This window comes from Hypanus sabinus, chromosome 30, assembly GCF_030144855.1.
Source record: "Hypanus sabinus isolate sHypSab1 chromosome 30, sHypSab1.hap1, whole genome shotgun sequence".
NCBI classification, from domain to species: Eukaryota; Metazoa; Chordata; class Chondrichthyes; order Myliobatiformes; family Dasyatidae; genus Hypanus; species Hypanus sabinus.
This window is the reverse complement of record NC_082735.1, coordinates 27,346,285-27,370,129: the sequence shown is the minus strand read 5'-3', so window position 1 is coordinate 27,370,129 and position 23,845 is coordinate 27,346,285. Positions and strand designations below refer to the sequence as shown.

Sequence of the window (23,845 nt, the reverse complement as noted above, 5' to 3'; positions counted from 1 at the left end):
ATAATGGACACTGCCTTTTTGAGATACTACCCCTTGAAGATGTCCTGGATACTTTGTAGGCTATTACCCAAGATGGATCCAACTAAATTTACAACCCTCTGCAACTTCTTTCAATTGTGTGCAGTAGCCGCCTCCCCCCATACCAGACAGTGATGAAGCCTGTCAGGATGCTCTCCATGGTATATCTCTAGAAGTTTTTGAGCGTGTTTGTTGACTTATCAAATCTCTTCAAACTCCTAATGAAATATAGTCGCTGTCTTGCCTTCTTTTTAACTGCATCAATAAGTTGGAGCCGCATTAGACCCTCAGAGATCTTGACACCTAGGAATTTGAAACTGCTCTCACTCCACTTTTGATCCCTCCATGAGGATTGGTATATGTTCCTTCATCTTACCTTTTCTGAAGTCCACAATCAGCTCTATCGTCTTAACTGACATTGAGTGCTAGGTTGTTGCTGCAGCACCATTCCACTAGTTGGCATATCTCACTCCTGTACACCCTCTCATCACCACCTGAGATTCTATCAACAATGGTTGTATCGTCAGCAAATTTATAGATGATATTTGAGCTATGTCTAGCCAAACAGTCATGGGTATATATAGAGTAGAAAAGTGGGCTAAGCGCACATCTCCGTGGTACACCAGCGTTGATCATCAGTGAAGAAGAGATGTTATCACCAATCTGCACAGATGGTGATCTTCCGGTTAGGAAGTCGAGGATCCAATTGAAGGGGGAGGTACAGAGGCCCAGGTTCTGCAACTTCTCAATCAGGATTGTGGAAATGATGGTATTAAATGCTGAGCTATAGTCGATGAACAGCATCCTGACATAGGTGTTTGTGTTGTCCAGATGGTCTAAAGCCATGTGACGAGCCATTGAGATTGCATCTGACTTTGACCTATTGTGGCAATAGACAAATTACAGTGGGCCTAGGTCCTTGCTGAGGCAGGAGTTCATTCTAGTCATGACCAACCTCACAAAGCATTTCATCACTGTAGATGTGAGTGCTACCGGGTGATAGTCATTGAGGCAGCTCACATTTTTCTTATCTACCTTCAGACCTTTCTGTTTTCCAAAAACCTTCTGAATAATTATGGTAACTTCACACATTTCATGACCCCTGACACCTGGAACTTCCACCATACTGCTAGTGGTTTCCACAGTGAAGGCTGTTGCAGTTCATCAGCCATTTTGTTGTCCTCCATTACCACCTAACCATTTCTAGTGGTCCAATATCCAGCTTTGTCTCTCTTTTACACTTTATGTTTATATTTTATTCTTAAATAGGCATTTAAAACTGTCCCTGGTCGCCAACCGTTTTAATTTTCCTTCTTATTCCCACAGCCTCCTTCACTGCCAGGTTGCGGCGAAATGCAACTGAGAAGAGCAGCTTCTTGCATTCTGCATGGCAACCTGGTAGCATAAGGATTGAGTTCTCCAGCTTCCAGTAACTGCTCTGCCTGGCCCCCAAGACCCTATTACTTTCTCCTCCCCTACCCTGTTCATCTGTCCATCACCTACTTCCTCCTCCCACTGGTTCCACTCCCACCTCCTTTTTATTATTCCATACTTCACCTTTCCCTCTATCAAATTACATCATCTTCAGCTTTTTGTCACTTCCACCTTTCACCTCCCAGCTTTTAACACCATTCCCACTCTCCTCCCTATCTCCCTATCATCCTTTTACCTGGATTCATTTATCACCTGCCAGCTCTTGTTTCACCCCTTCAATCTACCTTTTTATACTGGGTGAAGAGTCTTGATCAGAAACATTGACTTTCCTATTCTCTCCTGACCTGCTAAGTTCATTCAGTGATTTGAGTGTTACTACAAATTCAAGCATTATATGTACCAGCACATTAAGGATTTCCAATCATTCTGGTTCTAGCAGACTGATGTAGAAGCATTGGCTTCTAGCATTGACTTCTGATGTAGAAACTGAAAAGCAGCATTTCTTGTGTTGGATATTTTCTCTTCATGGGCAATTGCTCTAAGCATTAACCAATGAAATGTCATGATGTTTAGTTAATTGGTACTACTGGTTAGAGTGCCCCATAAATAAATATTTTACAAGTAGAGGTCCTCCTCATCTTTTGAACATATCTGTCTTTTATGTACAGCCTGTACAGACAATTAAATGCTTGGGAGACTGCCAGAATAAATTTGCCGGCTACTGCGGTCAGCAGGCATTTTCTGTTGACTGGGAACTCAGTTCACAACTGTATTTCTGACTTGCGAGCTGTTTGGGTTGGAAATAGTTGATAGGAATGTAACCTTGTCATAACCTGGGAGGACCTGAAATCAGCTCCTGCAATGCTTAACTATGGGGAGGAAAGCGTGATTTTAAAAGCTAAAGAGATGGGATTGATAGTCAATAACAGAAAATTATTTTAATTTAGGTTCTAATATGAATAAATATTTTTAATGATAAGTATTTGATTATATATTTGCAAATAAAGATGCCAGATGGATAACTTCAAAAGGTAGCAAAGAAAGATTAACAGTCAATGAATTAGACGTCAACTTATTTTTCTTAAGGATTCTTGTAGACAGCAATCGGTAACTGCTTTATCTTTCCAGCCTTCCCACTGACATGCCTTCTAAGGGATAACCTGGCTAACCATGTGCCTGGCACTTGCACAGTAATTTATCCTTGACTCTACTGGTTACCTATCATGTGTTTTCCTCCATTTTATTTGTCCACTTGAAAATGAGGTTTTGTTGTAAATGATTGTATTGACATACAGTATCTACTTGTCCAATCCACCTTCTCCATACTAGCAACGCACACACAAAATGCTGGTGGAACACAGCAGTCCAGGCAGCATCTATAAGAAGAAACAATGTCGACGTTTCGGGCCAAGACCCTTCGTCAGGACTAACTGAAAGGAAAGTTAGTAAGAGATAGTAAGAGTAAGGAAAGAGTAGGAAATCTCTTACTATCTTTCCTTTCAGGTAGTTCTGACGAAGGGTCTCGACCCGAAACATCGACATTGCTTCTTCCTATAGATGCCGCCTGGCCTGCTGTGTTCCACCAGCGTTTTGTGTGTGTTGCTTGAATTTCCAGCATCTAGATTTCCTCGTGTTCTCCAGACTGGGATTTGCACATCTGGGTTCTGTAAGAATTTTCTTCTGTTTGCCCCATCCAAATGTGAGTAGTAGGTGTATTTTCCTTGATTCTTCCCTTTATTGTTCAACATGAGGGTAAGATGTGAGAGAATAGGACCAATCAAGTGTGACAGTACAAAAGCGTGTATGGAACCAGAGGAGATAGCAGAGGTACTTAATGAATACTTTGCTTCCGTATTCACTATGGAAAAGGATCTTGGCGATTGTAGGGATGACTTACAGTGGACTGAACAGCTTGAACATGTAGATATTAAGGAAGAGAATGTGGTAGAGCTTTTGGAAAGCATCAAGTTGGATAAGTCACTTAGACCGGACAAGGTGTATCCTAGGCTACTCTGGGAGGCGAGGGAGCAGATTACTGAGCCTCTGGCAATGATGTTTGCATCATCACCATGGGAGAGGTTTGGAGGGTTGCAGATGTTGTTCCCTTATTCAAGAAATGGAGTAGAGATAGCCCAGGAAATTATAGACCAGTGAGTCTTACTTCAGTGCTTGGTAAGTTGATGAAGATCCTGAGAGGCAGAATTTATGAACATTTAGAGAGGCATAATACGATTAGGAATAGTCAGCATGGCTTTGTGAAAGGCAGGTTGTGCCTTACGAGCCTGATTGAATTTTTTGAGGATGTGACTAAACACATTGATGAAGGTAGAGCAGTACATGCAGTGTATATGGATTTCAGCAAGGCATTTGATAAGGTACCCCATGCAAGGCTTATTGAGAAAGTAAGGAGGCATAGGATCCAAGGGGACATTGCTTTATGGATCCAGAACTGGCTTGCCCACAGAAAGCAAAGAGTGGTTGTAGAGAGGTCATATTCTGTATGGAAGTCGGAGACCAGTGGTGTGCCTCAGGGATCTGTTCTGGGATCCCTACTCTTTGTGATTTTTATAAATGACCTGGATGAAGAAATGGAGGGACAGGTTAGTAAATTTGCTGATGACAAAGGTTGGGTGTGTTGTGGATAGTGTGGTGGGCTGTCAGAGGTTATAGCAAGACATTGTAGGATGCTGAGAAGTGGCAGATGGAGTTCAACCCAGGTAAGTGTGAGGTGGTTCATTTTGGTAGGTCAAATATGACAGATTATGGTATTAATGGTAAGACTCTTGGCAGTGTGGAGGATCAGAGGGATCTTGGGGTCCGAGTCCATAGACACTCAAAGCTGCTGTGCAGGTTGACTCTGTAGTTAAAAAGGCATATGGTGCATTGGGCTTCATCAATCATGGGATTGAGTTTAAGAGCCAAGAAGTATGTAGGACCCACTTGGAGTACTGTGCTCAGTTCTGGTCGCCTCACAACAGGAAGGATGTGGAACCATAGAAAGGGTGCAGAGGAGATTTACAAGGATGCTGCCTGGATTGAGGAGCATGCCTTATAAGAATAGGATGAGTGAACTCTGCCTTTTCTCCTTGGAGAGACAGCAGATGAGAGGTGACCTGATAGAGATGTACAAGATACAATAGACAATAGACAATAGGTGCAGAAGTAGACCATTCGGCCCCTCGAGTCTGCCCCGCCATTCTGAGATCATGGCTGATCATTCACTATCAATACCCAGTCCCTGCCTTGTCCCCATATCCCTTGATTCCCCTATCCATCAGATATCTATCTAGCTCCTTCTTGAAAGCATCCAGAGAATTGGCCTTCACCGTCTTCTGAGGCAGTGCATTCCACACCTCCACAACTCTCTGGGAGAAGAAGCTCTTCCTCAACTCTGTTTTAAATAACTGACCTCTTATTCTCAATCCATGCCCTCTGGTACTGGACTCTCCCAACATCTGGAACATATTTCCTGCCTCAATCCTATCAAATCCTTTAATTATCTTAAACATTTCAATTAGATCCCCTCTCAATCTCCTCAATTCCAGCGTGTACAAGCCCAATCTCTCCAATCTCTCTGCGTAAGACAGCCCTGCCATCCCAGGAATCAACCTAGTGAATCTACGCTGCACTTCCTCAATTGCCAGAATGTCCTTCCTTAAACCTGGAGACCAAAACTGTACACAATATTCCAGGTGTGGTCTCACCAGGGCCCTGTACAAATGCAAAAGAATATCCTTGCTCTTGTACTCAATTCCCCTTGTAACAAAGGCCAACATTCCATTTGCCCTATTCACTGCCTGTTGCACTTGCTCATTCACCTTCAAGATGATGAGAGTCTTTGATCATGTGGATAGTCAGAGGCTTTTTCCCAGGGCTGAAATGGCTAGCACGATAGGGCACAGTTTTAAGGTGCTTGGAAGTAAGTAGAGTTGATGTCAGGGGTAAGTTTTTTACACAGAGAGTGATGAATGCGTGGAATGGGCTGCCGGTGACAGTGGTGGAGGTGGATACAATAGGATCTTTTAACAGACTCCTGGATAGTTACATGGAGCTTAGAAAAATAGAGGGCTATGGGTAACCCTAGGTAGTTCCTAAGGTAGGGATATGTTCAGTGCAGCTTTGTGGGCTGCAGGGCCTGTATTGTTATGGTTTGCTATGTTTCTATGGGAGAACATTGACCTTCCTCAGCTGGTACAAACAGTGCGTAGTAATCAGGAGGTGGTTTCATTGGCATGTTGACCAAGTCTTGAATCTTGATAGGATCAGAAGCTGATGCGCCGAAGGATTCCCCCTCCCATTTATATGCCACTGTACTGCCTCCTTTCAGAGTCTGTCCTACCAATGGGATAGATCTCTCCAGAACAACACACACACAATGCTGATGCACCTCAGCAGGTTAGGCAGCATCCATGGAAATAAATAACCAAGCAATCATGCAAAGACCCTTCATCAGGACTTGAAAGGAAGAGGGGAGAAACCAGAATGAAAAAGAGGGAGGTAAGGAGGTCAACTAGAAGGTAATTGCTGAAGCTAGGTGTGTTGGGGAAGGGGGATGAAGTAAAAAGCTAGGAAGTTTTAAGTGGAAAAGGCAGAGGGGCTGGAGAAGAAGGAATCAGAGGAGAGTGGATCATGAGAAAAAGTGAAGGAGGAGGGAGGTGATAGGCAGGTGGGAAGAGTAATAGATCAAAGTGGGGAAATAAAGGGAAAGGTGAAAATTACTATAAGTTAGAGAAATAGATGTTTATGCCATCAAGTTGGAAACTACCTAGATGGAGTTTGAGGTGTTGCTCCTCCAAAAAATGGCCTCATTGTAGCAGAAGAGAAAGACATGAAATTGCATATTGGATTGGGGATAGGAATTGAAATGGTTGGCCACTGGGAAATTCGGCTTTTTATGGATGGAGTTGAAATGCTTTACAAAGCAGTCCTCTGATCTACATCAGGTCTCTCCAGTGTAGAGGAGGCAGCACCATGAGTGTCAGGAACAGTAAACGACCTCAACAGATTCACATGTGAAACTTGGAAGGACTGTTTGGGGTCTGAATGCAGGTGAGGAAGGAGTTGAATGGGCAACTGTATCATTTCTGCTTGCAGTCATGTGCCAGGAGAGAGATTAGTGGGGAGGGATGAATGCACTAGGGAATCACAGGGGGAGCAATCCCTGTGGAAAGCGGAGAGTGAGAGAAAAGATGTGTTTCATGGTAGAATCCCATTGAAGATGCCAGAGTTTCCGAAGAATTATATTTTGGGTGCGGAGGCTCATGGGATGATAGGTAAAAACAAGAGGAACTCAATCCTTTGTTAGGCGTTGGGAATATGGGGTGAGCATGGATGTCCAGGAAATGCAGAAGATGTGGGTGAGGGCAGCCTCAATGTTGGGGGGGAAAGGAAACCCTGTCTTTGAAGGAGGTTGACATCTCTGATGTGCTGGAAATGAAAGCCTCATCCTGGGAACGGATGCAGTGGTACTAAGAAATGCTAATGGAATTTTTATGGGAGACAGAGTGGAAAGAGGTATAATCAAGATCGCCGTGGGAGTCAGTGGGTTTATAATAGATATCTGTGAATAGTTTATCTCCGGTGATAGAGACAAAGATTGAAAAAGGGATGAGAGGTGTCAGAAATGGTCCAAGGGAATTTAAGGGCAGTGTAGAAGTTGGAGGAAATTTGATGAAATTGGTGAACTCAGCATGGGTGAATGAAGCAGCATCAATGTAATCGTCAATGTAGTGCAGAAAGAGTTGGGGAGCAGTACTGGGGAAGGCTTGGAACACAGACTGTTTTCTACATAGCTAATGGAAAGTCAGGCATAGCTAGGGCCCAAATGGGTGCATGAGACTGCACCTTGAGTTTGGAGAAGATGTGAGGAGCCGAAAGAGAAATTGCTGAGGGTAAGCACCAGTTCTGCCAGAGTGGAGGAGGGTGGTGGTGGAGGGGAACTGGTCGGTTCTGTTGTCAAGAAAGAAGCAGAGAGCTTAAAGGCTTTTTTGATAGGGGATAGAAATACATAAGGACTAGATATCCTTGGTGAAAATGAGGTAGTCAGGGCTGGGGAATTGAAAGTTGTTAAGGAGATCAAGAGCATGTGAAGTGTCGTGGATGTACATGAGAAGGGACTGAACCAAGAGGGATAAAATGGAGTTGTATGTGGACATAAGTTCATTGGGGCAGGAGCAGGCAGATATAGGTTTGTGGATCTTGGGTAGGAGGTAAAAATGAGCAATATGGGTTAAGGCAAACTGAGTTTGGTGGCTGTGGATTGGAGATTTGCAGAGTTGATGAGGTTGGTGATGGTGTCAGATGTTGGTCCTGAGTCGGGTCCTCTTCAGGTGATAAGTAAGGGGAGGTGTTTGAAAGTGCTGCTGGCCTCAGCAAGGTAGAGGTCGATCCGCCACACTGTAACATACCCCCTTTGTCTGTGGGTTTAATGGTGAGGTTAGAATTGATACAGGGAGAGTGGAGGGCAGTGCGTTCAGAGGGGATAAGGATCAAAGGGAAGAGAGGAGTGCTGAAGTTGAGCCAGTTTATGCCTCATTGGGAATTTGAGATGAAAAGATCCAGAACAGGCAGAGGACCGGAGTATGGTGGTGTCCAAGAAAAGGAGGAGGATTGGAGAAGAAGTCATCAGTGTGGGGTGGGGAATTCTTACCCAAGAAGTGGGCTTGGCAATAGAGGCAATGGAAGAAGAATTGTGGCAGCATGGAACTCACAGGGTGAAGCAATCAATCAAGTGCAGGTATCAGATCCCTGGTGGATCTAGACTGGGAGGCCTGAAAATGGAGCTGTAAACCCTGTGGAACAAGATGGTGGTGAAGACAAGTTCTCAGGAAGGATATGTGGCTGTGGTAGCGAGTCTGGATCAGAGGGACAGCAGTAGGAGATGATCTCACCGAACCTCTGTCGGAACAGAAGATTTAAACTTCAGGGTAGGCATGCAGTACCTCGAAGAGACTGGAGCAGCAAATCATGAACACGAGATCCTGCAGATGCTGGAGATCCAGAGCAGCAACACACAAAATACTGTTGGAACTCAGCAGATCTGGCAGCATAAGTGGAAATGAATAAACAGTTGATGTTTCCAGCCGAGACTCTTCATCATGAACGGGGAATAAAGGAGGAAGGAGCCAAGATAAGAAGTTGGGGGGAGTGAGGGGGGAGGCAAAGAAGGACAGGCTTAGAAGGTGATAAGTGAAACCAGGTGGATGGGGGAAGGGGTGGTTGAGGTAATGTCGACTGTTTACTCTTTAGCATAGAAGCTACTTGGCCTCCTGAGTTCCTCCAGCATTTTGTGTGCATTACTTTGATTAACAGCATCTGCAGAATTTCTCTTGTTTATGATTTGACTCTTTCTTTGTGATTTGAGAGTATAGTTATACCAGGCTATTCCATGATTCATTTGTTGGACAACTATCCCAATTTAGACATTGGTCTCCAGTTATTTGTGAGGAGGAGTTTGCAATGTAGCTGAATCAGGAACAACTTTACCATGAAATCAGTGCTTGGCTCTGTGTCTGCTAATGTTCTTTACAACTTTGGCCTTTTGAGAGGGCATTTAAAAATTACCCACATTAATGGGTATGGATTTGTGTTAAAGCCAGTCCAAGAAAATATGGCAGATTTCCACCTTTGCAGGCTATTAGTGAACCTGATGATTTTTTTTTTACAACAGATTTGTAGTTTTTGTGGTAGCTTTGCTAAGACCGTGATTTCTTTCTTAAACAAAGTATTGTGGCCTCACTTTCACATTATACTCAGAAATTTGATGTTTATGAATTGGAAATCTTTCTCCAGAGAGTTCATATAATCTAGTCTTTATTTTGGTGCAGTACCACAGGAGTGTTACACCATCAGAAATGCCATCTTTGGCTTAATGATAAATAAGGCCCAGTCTTTTTCTATATTTGAATACAAAATGTAGCACTGCTTGTAAATGACAGTCCAATTGTTATTTATCCTTCAATCAGCATCACTGAAGCTTTCTAATTGTATTTTATGTGCATATGTACTGTTTCAATCCTGTGCAGCAGTGACAAATATCAGAAGTACTTAATTGTATGTTAGTCCTAATGGTGTGAAAGTCATTAAGTCAAATTATCTGATTTAATATTTTATTGTGGTCACATATTTGTATGTAGCTTTTATTTTCTCTTATAACCTTTTTATTATCCAATTGACAGGTGGGTAAAAGTGGCAATGTTCCTGCTGGTACAACTGTGGATAGCACCATCACCCATCCTTCTGAATTTGATTTTTACCTTTGTAGTCATGCAGGAATTCAGGTACAGTAAACTATCTTTTTTTGATTCTTAAAACTATTTAAATTTTCTAGTTTAAAATAGTTCACTCACCCTAATTTAAGTAATTGTATCAAAACATAGGCTCATTCTTTTACAAGCTCCTTGCCAAAGTATGTTTTCATCTGCTATCTGGCAATAACCAGCCCTGCCATAGGAACATCTCTTGTCCTTTTATTCAACAGACTCCCAGAATTTTCCTTCCAACTAAGAAAACCATGACCATTTCTGTAGTCCCTGTCTCCATTACAGCTATACCACTTATTCTGTGTCTCTGCCGGGCAACTCGTGAGGATGAATCGAATCACTACTAAGAATGCCTGTTTCTGTCTCTGCAACATTGCCAAATCCAGCCCTTCCTTTGTCAAACCACTCATTCATCCTTTTATTATCCTCAAACTTGACTGTCACAGTATATTCCTGCCATCTGTAAATTTTAAATTGAAATTCTTCTGACTTGTATTAAGTCCTTCTCAACCATTGCCTGCACTTACATTAATTTCAATGAAAGTATTTTAAAATTCTCATTGCCATCTTCCTGGAATCTCATACTTCTGACTTGGGCCCTTAGCTGCTAAGTGGAGAATAGGCCATCGATGACCACCCATCACTGTCATCCTCTGAACTTGATAGTTTGGTTAGAGTTCGGCAATGCTTTTTGCAATCCATTGCATCCACTGTACAGAGTATTGGACTATAGAGCTACACCAAAGCCCTGTAGGATAGCCTTACCCATTTCTGCCTCTCACAACAGGGATGTAGGCCTGTAATCTCATTCTGTACTAGAATTTCCTGCAGTTCTGGTCTTTTGAGCATCTCTAATTTTAGTCACTACTTAGTAGGCTACATTGCCTTCATCTTCTCAGCCATAAACTCTGGAATTCCTTCTCTAATCCTCTCTAAACCACCTTAAAAGAAGAAAGAGACAGTGACAAAGTTAATGCTCTTACCCACCTGCCCTAACTTCCTGAAGCCTATATGTCAAATTTCGTTTGACCATGGGAAGCACCTTGAGACACTTAACTACTTTGAACTACCTGGAATTTACTCTTAAGTTGGCAAAGTTTCAATTGCCTCCTGGAAAAATCTCATAAAATAAATTAAAATTCCTTGACATGTTTGTTCCTGGAATTTTATGACTGGAAGAGAATCCCATGTTGTTCTCTTTCACTTAACCCTAAACTTGATCTTTATTGTATGTGTATATATAGGGTACCAGTCGTCCTTCGCACTATCATGTCCTGTGGGATGACAACTGCTTTTCAGCGGATGAACTGCAGCTTTTGACGTATCAACTATGTCATACATATGTACGTTGCACACGCTCTGTTTCAATCCCTGCACCAGCATATTATGCCAGACTGGTTGCATTTAGAGCAAGATACCATCTTGTCGATAAGGATCATGACAGGTAAAATGCTTGGGCTCAATGTATAAATTTTAGATTAATTAGAGCAACCAATTAATCAGGATGAATGCATACAATTAATTTGATTGAAAATAAATAAATAGTCATTTTTAGAAAGTAATCATAAATGGGAAAAAGATTGTGTTGGCATTCTAGCTCTTAAAATTAAACAGCAATATAGTAGGTATGTTTTAGAAGATAGTTTATTGAAAGTTAAATGTTTCACAAGCTGAAATACATTATTCTTAAAATACTTATTTTAATCTATTGCTTTCATAAATGAAATCTGACATTCTAAGACTAAGTTCTAGTTAAAATGAAACCTTTTGATCTTTGCAGTGCTGAAGGAAGCCACATCTCTGGACAGAGCAATGGTCGGGATCCACTGGCACTTGCCAAGGCTGTACAGGTCCACCATGATACCCAGCATACAATGTACTTTGCATAAAACCTGCTGAAGTTTCCAGCCATTTCCAGCATACTGTGCTGTTCTGAAACGTCCTTAGTGCTTTTTTTTATATAAACTTGTAAGGGCCAAGCAGGTTTCAGACAGCAATCTACCAGCGAAAAAGATGCAATGCACTGAATGACTCATTTAAATAATTAGTATTTAAATGCACAGAGAAATGAGCCATTGTTCTTCATAATCTATCAGAAGCACTATACAAGGACAACTGTGGTGGTTTTTTTCCCACCATAATGATTTTATATTTTTTACCTCAAGGCTAGAAGGCTGAACATCAAAGGGGAAAATTGCATGAATGACTTTGATTGTTACTACATTCAGTAGCAAGATTTGATATTGTGTGTTTTCTTTCTCTGTTTATACGAGGTAACACTGTTGTAAAACTCCTATCTATTTTTAATCTTTTACAAAAGGACTCTGTTTTTGTGTGTGTATCTATGTGTATATAAGTGTGTGAGAGCAAGAGAGAGAGAGAGATCGAGATGGGCATTAGGGATTCTTTATAGCTAGTTCAAGTCTATCAATTGTGCAACAGTTTCAAAGGGAACCCTTGTGAAACTGTGCAACTATAAAGGTGCAAAGTGTTTCCAAACTATACAAGTACAGGCAACCAGCATTATGCACTCATAACTGCAGAGTAGTTCTTATGGTCCATCTTTGCAAGACTTAAGTTCTTGTGATCTGGTTTGTTCAGAAATTGGGCTGTTACCCATATGGTTGAGGTTTGTGGTAGAATATAAAAGGAAGTTTAAGTGTAAATAAATCCAATATTGATAATTAAGTAAATTATTTTAGACCCTATGGTTCTGAAATGTTTTGGTACCAGCATTGAAAAAAAAAATCCTCCAATATGTAAAATATCAGATGTACCAGTCCTGTCAGTGGGTGTCCTACATCACTGCCTCAATCCATTTGGTGGTCTTATCATTGTTTGATTTCTTTTGATGCATTGGCCATCAGTGTGGTCTGACCCCAGTTACTGTGAACTACCCAACCACAACTTACTTCCCATACTTACTTCATGACAGGTCAGTCATGATCACAGATTGTTAGTCAACTTGGCAGCCCCTATTGCCACTGATAAACTCCATTCCTTGTACTAGTGAATTTAATTTGTTTTTAAATAGTAATTTTGCACTACAAGCTTAATCTTTGTGATTTTTACCTTAAACCTTGATTGTAGCTGAACATAGTACAATTCTTTCATATGCAATTGATAAACAAAAGTTCCTCATGAGAATTACATTTGACACAAGTAAGTTAGTCATTAGGGAAAAAATGCTTAATAGAATAATATATATGCTGTGAAGCGTACTGTACTTGCATATTTTGAAAGAAAACAATCCTTTAATATTTTTATGCAACATTTTAAATTGTACTTGTCAGGTTTTTTTGCTGTTGTTCATCAGCATCAGAAGCTTCTAAGTACTGATAGTTTATTGCAGTAAGTTTTCAGTGGAGTAACATTTAAATACCTGCTTGATTGATTATTGCAGAAACTATTATGGTGCTTAAAAAATACTTGACTGTATTTATATTGAGGCTTTTGCCAGCTGGACTGTCCATGATCACTTTATAGCTTAAGGAAGAAAGATATGGTCAGCTGTACTCGGAAGAAGACCAAAACTGTGGTTATAATACTACAGTTCACTCTTGGAAGAGATATTTTAATTTGTAATTGCAATGGTCTGTTTTATTTGAAGTTGAGCATACTTTTTTGCATTTGAAGTTTTGTGCAATATATGTTTAAAAACCTTCAACTGCAAGGCAAAGACTGTAGAAGAGGGTTTTGTTGGCTAAGCATATGGGCAATTAAAAAGCAGTAATTTAAAATTTCCAGTTTGGTTCTCAAGGATCTTGCTAAGGGATATTGATTTATTATGTGGTTCCACATCCTCGTGCAATTTTCCAAGGATTGTGACTTTTTTGTAGCATAGGAATGTTTCGTTTTCTAAGCAAGCAAAACAGCATTTTCCTAAACTAGCTTATAAGTCTGCATCAGGAGAGTAAATCTTGGTTTTATTCATTCAATCATGACTCAAAAAAATTATACCACCCCATACAATTTTTAAAAGCTAGCTTTTCATTTAGTTTATTTCAGCATTCCATCAATGGGGGTAATAATAAGGAATCTTAATCTTAAAATATTTTCGTTGGGCTACAGTTAATTGTTATTTTTTTTAAAAGTGTATGGTTTATCTGATCTTTGGATGAATCCTTTTGTAGCAACAGTCAAAATAGTTTTATCAAATAATGTCCTTTCCCTTAACACAAAATTATTTTTTGACACTTGAAATAACTCTAAATAACTGTTTAACTTAGTGACCTGTTGCATTTTTATTGCCATATCTGACTGGAGTTATATTTAAACTTTATCATTTTTCAAATGGCAAAATATAATTTTAGTTTCTAAATTGGGATTTTCCTGACAGTTGTATCCAACTAGAAACAAGATTTCTGATTTGTCTATGGAAACTTTATAATACACTTTGCAGTATGTGTTACTCAAGAAATAGTTTAATATTCAACAAACTTCTATAGGGATACTGGGGTTATAACAATGGCAGTAATTTGAGCAGTAAGGGGGTCATGTTACTTATCGCTGGACTGAACTTGCACTTTTTAATAAATTGTGTTTTTCAACATTTTGGGGCTTATACCATTGATATAACTACGGTATAGTTTTCAGTATTCCAGTCTATAGGAAGTTTTTTTTTAATTAAATTGAAGTACATCTTCTGTCTTCGACACTTTTTCAGTCTTAATGCAGTGAATTTTTAACAGCAGACGTGCTTTATGGTATTCAGCCACCAGTATTTTGTAGCCAATTTTCCAATCTAGCTTTCATATTGTGAAATGCCTCTACTTTCCAGAATGGACTGCTTGAACTACATGTTCCCTAGGAAAATTGAGGATAGAGATAATCAAAAACAATAATTTTAAAGAACATAAATATCAGTAATTTTCAGAATTTGTCTTTGAAAAGACTCTCCATAAAAATGCCACTTAACTGTTTCCTAAGTACAGGAGACAACCATCAGGTCTTAAGACCGTGTAATGAGGCAAGTTATATTGAGAGTGTATTTGTGCTTAAGTTAATATCAGTTGTATTAAATTTCTATGATATTGGATCATGTCTTCAAAAGAACACCAGAATAGTTTTACAAATGTAAAATGCAGACAGCTGGGACTTCAATGTATTGCAGTATTCTATTTCTATTTGTTTACTCTTAGATAGTCAGTGACTATCTAAATTTCAATAACTGTCATAAGATTGATCTGAGGCAGAAGTTGTAATTAAGAATGAGAGTAATTGACATTTATTTTTACATTTTTTAATTTGTAAGGGTACGGTAAATGCTGTTCAAGTTATGAGTATGCCTGTTTTAATCTGATTTTTATTTCCTACATGCAGAATTTAAATACCAGGGTGCAGTCAAATAATATAAACTTTTGACTGTATTCCATGAATACAAAATCAATTCAATTTTTTTGAGGGGAGGAGGGTGGATATGAATTTGTAGCTTTATGACCGGAACCACAAGATAATTTTTGAAGTTATGAATGGTCTATAACAATATTTCCCACCAGCTAAAATTATTGTATTTGTAAATTTGAATAAAGACTGGAAGTTTATTTCATAATAAAATGATGTTTCTCTGCTCATAACTGAGAAGCATGAGTGTACCTGTTGAGAAATGAATATCTAATGGTGCAATCTAGAAATCAAACTGATTAAACCAGTTTCTGAGAAAGTGTTACAGTTTGGTGATCCATTGTTAACTTCACAAGTCTGACACCTATCTACAGTTTGACTGAATAATTTTACTAAAATATGGAATTTTACCCATTTCAAGTTGGTGTGCTAAATTGTGGTGCAGTGAATAAAAATGTTTGCAGTTTGTTTAGAAACAAAAAGTAGACATCAGTATTAATGTCATTCCTTGCATTGACCATATTTATAGGTACATATATTGCACATTGGATGGAAAAAATGTTAATGTGCAGAAGGCACTGTTCAATTATTATGCCTGCACTATTTACAGACAGCTATCCTTATGCTCTATTCTTCTGCATTATCCCACACTATTTTGACGTTTGTTATGGTCTCCATTTTTCTTAATTAGATCTTTCCTGATTTGACTGCCTTGTGCACTTGCTTTTTTTTAGATGTTCCTTCCGGCCCGCCATTTTGTTGTAAATTTAAACCATTACCATCCTGCTGATCAAAGTGTTTATTTAGTCATATGACATAACAAGAATCATTCTGATTGATATTCATTCAAGGCATTCATTTGATTCTGTTGTCTTCTTTGCCCCATTTCCGATTGGAATAATTCCTGCAGTCAGTTCATCCTTCTGCCTTGAAAAAAGGATATTGCTTCTAATTTACAAAAGAAAAGCTACCTTAAAATAAACACAATGTTGAAAATATTCAACAGATCAGACAGAGAAAGCTGGTGTTGGTGTTTCAGGTCAATGGTTTTTTTTTCTGCTGAGTATTTCCAGCACTTTCTATTTCTGTTACGGATTTCCAACATGGTTTAAATCCTGTTATTGCCGGATTTAGATTTGTGATTTAATGAAGCATTGAGTATTTATTGATTTAAATAATTATATTAAGATCGAGCCATAAATTTGCACACATGTCTATTATGGCATCATTGTTGAAAGTCCCATTTGTTAATTACAATTTACTTGATTTTTATTCCAGTTTTCAAGGGTTTTTATTCTTCTCACTGCTCCAATTATAAAAATGAATGGTATATCAGGTAGTGTTGGTGATTCACCTCCAACAGCCCAAGTTCCATCCTGATTCCCACTGCTATCTGTGCAGCATCTCTTCCTACTATGACATGGCTTCTCCAGGTATTCCAGCTTCCCCTCATGTCTCAAAGCTGTGTTAGTTGGTAGATGAATTGTCTACCCTAAGTATAATTGGGTAGAAGACAATCAGAAGAGTGGTAGTAGGAGAACCAGAGGGGTGGAGTACTGAAGGGCATGCGGGAGAGACTGGGCAACAGGGATTGGGATTAGTGGGATTGCTCAGATAGCTGACCTAGATTCAATGGACAGCATGGCTTCCTACAAAATAAGGAAATATAGTCTTAACAACAGTTTTCATCACAATGAGTATTAATTATTGTTTGTGCCATATTTTGCATCAGATGACAGTAAAATGGTGAGATTGGCTGTGAGTACGGATGAACCACCTTGATGATCAGTAGGTCCAGCAGCTCCAGACTGGATGCTGGTACTTTAAGCATGGCTGCGGGACCATAGATTATTAGCCAATGGTCCCTGAAGGCAAACTGTCCTTCAGGAATCATCAATGGAAAATTAAGGTGTGGAAGCTGCATATTCTTGGCAATACATAAGTGGAAGGCTAACAAATCACTAATTTTGTTTTAGTGTATCATGAGCCCCTAATTTTTCCAGTTCCCAATTGCTATGAGTATTGTTGAGAATAGATAGCATCAATAAAGAAAATCATGAGTGAATTACTTATTACCAATTATAACTGATTTATTGCAGTTTTCATCTTGTTAACCTGCCCGGAAGGATTATCATTCTGAAATTCTCTCGTACTGTTTTGTTTTTCTTTCTAAATTGGCCCTCGTCATCTATCAATGATAGATTTCTTAACGAATGCACCACCATAGAATTTTATAAATGCCCCAATGTGTGTTGTCATTTTAAAATTGATCTTTGCATGTTTTGTGATACACATTTTCAGATAACAATTTTTATATGAGGTGGTTTGGATTTTGCAGGAAAAAAAAACTGGAGTCTAGAATTTGTAAGTAACACTGTAAATTAGCCTGGTAATCATGAGTTTAATGCCCTAGCCCTTGCTGTTTGAAAATACTTTGAAGGTATTTCATGCTGCATAGTTCTGCTGTAAACAATTTTTGTGTAATTCATTGGGAAAGCTGTTGATAAGATGTGTGCATTCTTCAATGAAGTTGGAAAAGCTTTTTTGTTTACATGTTTAGATAAGTGCTGTTTTGATTATTTTATTGATTTTGTGTCTACCAATACGAGGTACTCTCTTGAGCTGTAGGAATGGAAATTGTGTGGTAACTTCTAATGGTAAAAGATGTTGGCTGATTGAATTGCAAGTCTATTGCAATATGACTTTTAGTCTGCAGGGACAATTTGTGTTCACACGACAATAAAAAATGGTATTTTTATGCCGAAACTTGTAAAGTGTAACAAATCAATTGTCTTTTATTTTTGTTTTGGTTGTGAAACTGACATGAGTTATAAGGAAAATTGTAGGCTGTGGAGAATCAGGATGGAAACTGATGCTAAAGAATATTGCCAGGGTTGCTGGTCTCCAGGTAGTACTGAATCCACCAGGATCTTGGAATTTACCCAATTTGGTTGCGCACTTGATTATGATCAATATAACAGTTGATTTTGGAACAGCTACTTGCTTAGGATCAAAGAATAAAATTCAAAGATGTCCTAGTCAATAGAAGATGATTATCTCGGAAGAAAAAAATCCCTTGTGATAGCCAAAGAATTGTCTTATAAAATCACTGGATTACATAAATACATCAGATACCTGTATATGCTTGGTAATCCTTTTCATCACACTGACATGCCAACCAATATAGCCTGGCCAGTCAGCTTAGTCAGAAGCAATCATGAAGGGGGGAAATAAACTCTTGGAAAAACAAATTTTTAAAAAGCTGGACATATTTGTGAAAGGCATTAAATGCTTAACCAACATGGTTGTATTTTTAATGAGTTCATAGAGGATTAAGAATTCACATTCAGTGTTATCTCTATGAATTTTTAGAATGCTATTGACAAATTCCACATCAATAGTCAGGCCTCATATTTCCATGGCATGATAAAATATTGTATCAAGGACAAAGAGCAGAGTGTAATGGTAAACAGTATTACAGGGTAAAAGGTGGTATACATTTGGTGTTTTCATTGTAGTCAGTGGCCTGAGAGACAGTAGGATAGTTTCCATGTTTAATGACTCAATAACAAGCTCCTGGTGACAAATGCTACCATTAAGTTGCAAGTTTAGAAATAAATTCTGCAATTTACCCAAATTTGATATGAAATACAATCTGAAAAAGCAAGACTTAGCAATGCCAAGAGATAATTACACACTTCCACAGATGGAGGAGAGGAGCTAATTGTTTAGAGAAAAGGATGTGTCAGTTATCTCTAGAAACAAATTTTCAGTCGACGTTTCGGGCCGAGACCCTCCGGCAGTGGTGGGGTTGTCTCCTAGCCTACTGCTAATATGCAAAGCCTCAGTACTCTGGAAGACAGTGCTATTTGCATGCAAATTCAGCCTCAAATCTCTTCAAGATTATGCTGGAGGAAGTACAAGCAAATATACTTAATAATCCCTCTTCCCTACAACCCTATCATTGTTTCAGAATCAAGTGAAACACCCTGATTTTTTTTTATTAGGTTGCTCGTTTTAAATCACATTTGGCTTTAGTGAGAACGTAACATGTAGTATCTAACTCACCACATTATGCTACCGAAACTCTAGAAAGCTACACAAAGGATCCAGTAGTGAATTTTGTTTATTCAGCAGAAATGTTAACCAAAACCTATTTGGGCGATGCCTGAGGTTGATTATGAGAAGTTTATGATTCCCTTATAGAAATGGTCGTCGCTTGCGTCAAAGGATGTTTGGAAACACTTCCTAGTCATAACTTGGGTGCAGGAGATGGAGTGAACAAGCCATAGCTCTAGGTACTGCAGGTGCCTGTACCTGGCAATAGGAACAGGGAGTCAGAAGAAAATTGAGAGTAAGAGTACTAGATTTGCATCACGTTCAGCTGTTTTCCACCATGGTGCAGCTGTGCTAATGGAAAGAAAATCTGAGTCGGGACGTGGGCGGTTCTGATGGAGAAAGTGGTAAGCTGAAGTTGTAGGATGTAATATCGTAAAGAATTCTTTAGTGTGCTTTCCCTGCATCGTACAGTGCAGAAGTGCAGGTCGTGGGAGGGAGAAATAAGCTGGCTGGAAACGGGACTTTCTGGGTGGTCCCGTTCGCTCCGAAGGGACAATCCTGTTTCCTATATCACTGTAACAGATCCCGGTCCTCGGACGGGGCCGATGCAATCCACCCGGCCGCTCACATAACAGAACCGGCGGCGGAAGGTGGCCGTCGCTGTATCCGCAAGGACCGCGAGGTGGCGCTGCAAGACCCCGTCCCAATTTGTACGGTCCCTCCCCTCCGCGTGAGGAGAGGAGGTGATTGGAGGCGCGAGGGGAACTTCGGCGTCGGGCGGCCGGCGCCTGCGCTCTGCGGGCCTAACGAATGTCCGGGCCGCGCATGCTCGGTGCCCGCCTGTGTGTGTTGTGAAGTGGAGTTGCTGCCCGGGGAGGCGGCGAGGTTTTCGGTTTCGGACCGCGGGGAAATCCGCCCTCACGCACGGTCTATGGGATGGAAGCGGGGCCAGTGACAACCGGTAAGCCAGCAGGGAGCGGGAGTGGAGAGGTTTGTTGTTGTTTTGCTGTGGGGGAGCAGGAGGGCTCCGGATCAGGGTGTGTGAGGGGGGACATGCGCACTGGGCTGGTACCGCAGGAGCAAGCGGTGCGAGGAGTCGGACTTCAAACCGTACCCTCGCCCCCGGATCCGGAGAGGCAGCCCATATCCTGCACAAAGTGCCGAAAGAGCGTCCCATTCGCACGCATTCAAACTTTGTCCCGAGTTTCAGGTGGAAACTAGATGCAGGGGTTGCTCCCGGGAGATTTTCCACATTGCGTGCATCAAGCTTCTGATCGTTCGTGAGGAAAGTCACCGTGAGGGAAATAAAGCACTGTGTAATGCAAAGGTTGACTCTGTGCTACTTAATGTTAGATGATGATGATATAAACTTAATTTCCTTAATAGTGAAAACATTCCGTGCGTACGCACCTTGCTCGTTTATGGGAGTAGGTTGGTAAGGGGAAGAATGCTGTTCAGTGTCTTTTAATGGGAATTTTTTTCGTGGAGGCAAACATTTAACTTTGGAAAGTCGTAGCCGACGCATAATCGGGTTCCGTCTCCGTCGGGTCAGGTAGCCAAGCTGCAAATCTTTCTTGTTCACCGTGGATACAGGCTTTTGATGACTGTGACTCGTTAAACAGATGCCTGCAGCACTAGATTTTATTGTTTTAGCGCGGTCTGTCGTTCAGACGGCGCAATCGAACAAATTTATTAGTCATTGCCCTATGTCGGACCTTAGTATTTACTCAGTGGTGGTCGTGTCGGCAGCGGTGAGTTCACTTCAGGTGAATTGGCTGTGAAACATTTTGCCTTGTTGGTCGTGTTGTTGCATCTACAAAATAGTGTGGATTCAAGTTAAAAAAACAGAGATACGAAACTCCCTGTTCGACATTGCCGGAAAATACTATGCTGTTTTCTGCATGAGGTGTTAAAGCCAGCCCCTTAGAGCCTTTTCAGGAAGACAAAAAAAATCCTATGCCAATGTTTAAATATAAGATTTTCTGGAACCTTCAGCAATACCTCAGCTTTCTCTACCACTTAACCATATCACTGACACAGTCATCTGTTTCCTAGTGGTGTGTGCAAAGTGTAAACATGAGAATGACTAAACATCCAAGTTACTAGCTCCCTGTATTTCAGAACCAGTTGTATTCCCAATTTCAATATGTGACTTTAGGAAGATAATGGGTAGGACATCATTCACAGTTGCTGGGATCTTTTGAATTGTAGGTGTAAAAGCACCGTTACTGGCGTCTTTATGTTAAATTAGAAGAAATAGTTGAAGGATCAATAAGCAACAAACTTCTGGTTTAATATGGCACTAGCGATGCCTAGTGACTACTTATTGGCGACAAAAATTGCTGAGAGCGAGGAACGACCCGCTGTTTGGACAATTTAAGTGCCGAGCCAGATTGAAAGGATCAGGGTGTTAGACCAGAGGCAAGGCAAGAGCTGGTTCTGTTCACTGCTCTGTGACATTTGCTCAGCTCCGCACTGAACTGACTGTGGCCTGTTCTGGCTGCTGTGACACCTCCTTTCATTTTCTGTGGTCTCACATTTACTCGGGTTTGTGATGAGCTGAGGCTCTGGCTCCAGCTGCAGTAATGCCTGGCTTCGTGGCTTTTGTAAAACTTCTTTTCTGAAGCGGTTTACTTTTATTTGCATGATTTGGTTTCTCCCCCTCTCTCTGTGCATTGGGTGTTGATGGTCTTTTTTTAGTGGGTTCTTTAGAGGTTTCTTTGTTTTGTGGCTGTAAGGAGATGGATCTCAAAATTGTATAATGTATACATTGATAATAATTGAACTTCGAACATGTTCAAAATCATTGACAGAATTAGAGAAGGTTTTTGGTAGGTGTTTGTTGAGATTGGAACATAATTCTCGAATAGTGTGCACAGGTTCCTCTGCAGCATTGGATAAATATTCAGGAAAAAATTGGAACAGAGCGGAGTGGAACTAACTAGATTGCTCTCTGAAAGCTGGCGCAGACTGAATAGTTGCCTTCAGCATTTCCTATTATCCTCTTAAATTAACCAGAATGCTCTGTCAGGTCCTGAGGGTGTAAAAGAGCATCATTTAACCTTCAAATATATGCATTCTTTTCATACATTTTATTGTGGTATTATAAATGCTCACTGACTCACTTGTAACTTTTTAATTAATCAAATTTAATTTAAATCTGATATGGCCAAGAAGATCTTGTCTGTGAAATAGATGTTTATTTCCCAGACTCTCATGCTGCAGTGTATTGAAGTGTGTGGGTGTCATAAATTAAAATGTTGCCTACTTGCAAATTGCTGCTGACATAATTGAGATAAGTTTGAAATGCTTTGCCCCAAGTCATACTCAGAACATTCACAAATAAATTGATTTTCCCTAGATACTTTGGGGATATTTGGTGTAAATTACATTTACAGGGAGAAGGTGCAAACTCCGTACAGAGGGCACAGAAATTGAACCTGGATCTCCGGCACTGTCATTGGCTGGATCAAAGATGGTGATGAATCAGCATGTAGCAGGAAGATTGAAAATCTGGCTGAGTGGTGCCACAGCAACAAACTCTCATTCAATGTCAGCAAGTCCATGGAGTTGATTATTAACTTCAGAAGGAGGAAACCAAAGGTTCATGTGCCAGTCATGGGGATCAGAAGTGGAGAGGGTCTGCAATTTTAAATTCCCCAGGATTATCATTTCAGAGGATCTGTCTTGGGTCCATCATGCGTGCCATTATGAAGAAAGTATGGCAGTGCCTCGACTTTGCAAAAAGTTTGTGAAGATTTGGCATGACATCTAAAACTTTGACAAACTTCTATAGATGTGTGGTGGAGATTGTATTGACTGGCTGCAGCGCAGCCTGGTACAGAAACACCAATGCCCATGAACAGGAAAAAGAATCTATAAAAGGTAGTAGATACACCCAATCCATCACGGGTAAAGCCCCCCCCCCCCCCCCCGCCATTGAGCACATCTACACAGAGCACTGTTTCAGGAAAGCAACATCCATCAGCAAGAACACCCCTCCCCTACCATCCAAGCCATGCTCTCTTCTCACTGCTGCCATTGGGAAGAAGGTACAGGAGCCTCAGGACTCACACCAACAAGCTCAGGAACAGTTATTACCCCTCAACAATCAGGCTCTTGAAACAGAGGGGATAACTTGCCTTCACTTGCTCCCTCAACCTGTGGTCTCACTTTCAAGGACTCTTCGTTCCGTGTTCTTGATATGTATTGCTTATTTTTTTTTTGTATTTGTATAGTTTGTTATCTTTTACACAATGGTCTATCCGTCTAGTTGGGTGCAGTCTTTCATTGATTCTTCTGTGCTTCTTGGATTTACCTGGTATGCCCATAAGAAAACAAATCTCAAGATTGTATATGGTGACATATATGTACTTTGATAATAAATTTACTCTAAACTTGATAGATTGACCCCGTTGAAATTACTCCTTGCCTTACACAAGGTCAAAATCAAGATCACATGTACATTGAAACATACAGTAGAACGTTCCGTTTGCATTTACAGCCAGTGCACCCAAGGATGTGTGTGGGGCGGGTGCAGCCTGCATGTTCAATGTGACCTGTCTAAATCTGTAGAGCTGCCTTTAAATATTTTGTGTTGTGATTTTCAGCAGCGGCAACTTTCTACATATAAAAAAACAACAAATCAATCAATTGAAAGCAATTGAAGAAATGGCCAAAAAAAAAGTATTTAACGTAGTCTTTCGGGGCATAGTTTGTGATTCTTGCAC

General features: G+C 40.3%; 2 protein-coding genes across 4 annotated transcripts in view; both read left to right on the top strand.

The window, feature by feature from the left end:
* Positions 1-15,256, top strand: part of LOC132383486 (protein argonaute-4) — an 86,229-nt gene extending 70,973 nt beyond the window's left edge. For both annotated transcript variants that reach the window (XM_059954487.1, XM_059954486.1), the window contains exons 17-19: positions 9,630-9,731; positions 10,958-11,157; positions 11,494-15,256. In XM_059954487.1, the coding sequence (XP_059810470.1) occupies positions 9,630-9,731; positions 10,958-11,157; positions 11,494-11,602 (411 nt within the window). In that variant the 3' untranslated portion in view covers positions 11,603-15,256. The remainder of the gene's footprint in view (positions 1-9,629; positions 9,732-10,957; positions 11,158-11,493) is intronic.
* Positions 15,257-19,928: 4,672 nt separating this feature from the next.
* LOC132383485 (protein argonaute-1) overlaps positions 19,929-23,845 on the top strand; it is a 98,268-nt gene continuing 94,351 nt past the window's right edge. Inside the window, exon 1 of one of the 2 annotated variants that reach the window (XM_059954481.1) lies at positions 19,929-20,076. In XM_059954481.1, the coding sequence (XP_059810464.1) occupies positions 20,052-20,076 (25 nt within the window). In that variant the 5' untranslated portion in view covers positions 19,929-20,051. The remainder of the gene's footprint in view (positions 20,077-23,845) is intronic. The other variant, XM_059954482.1, reaches the window with a different exon arrangement.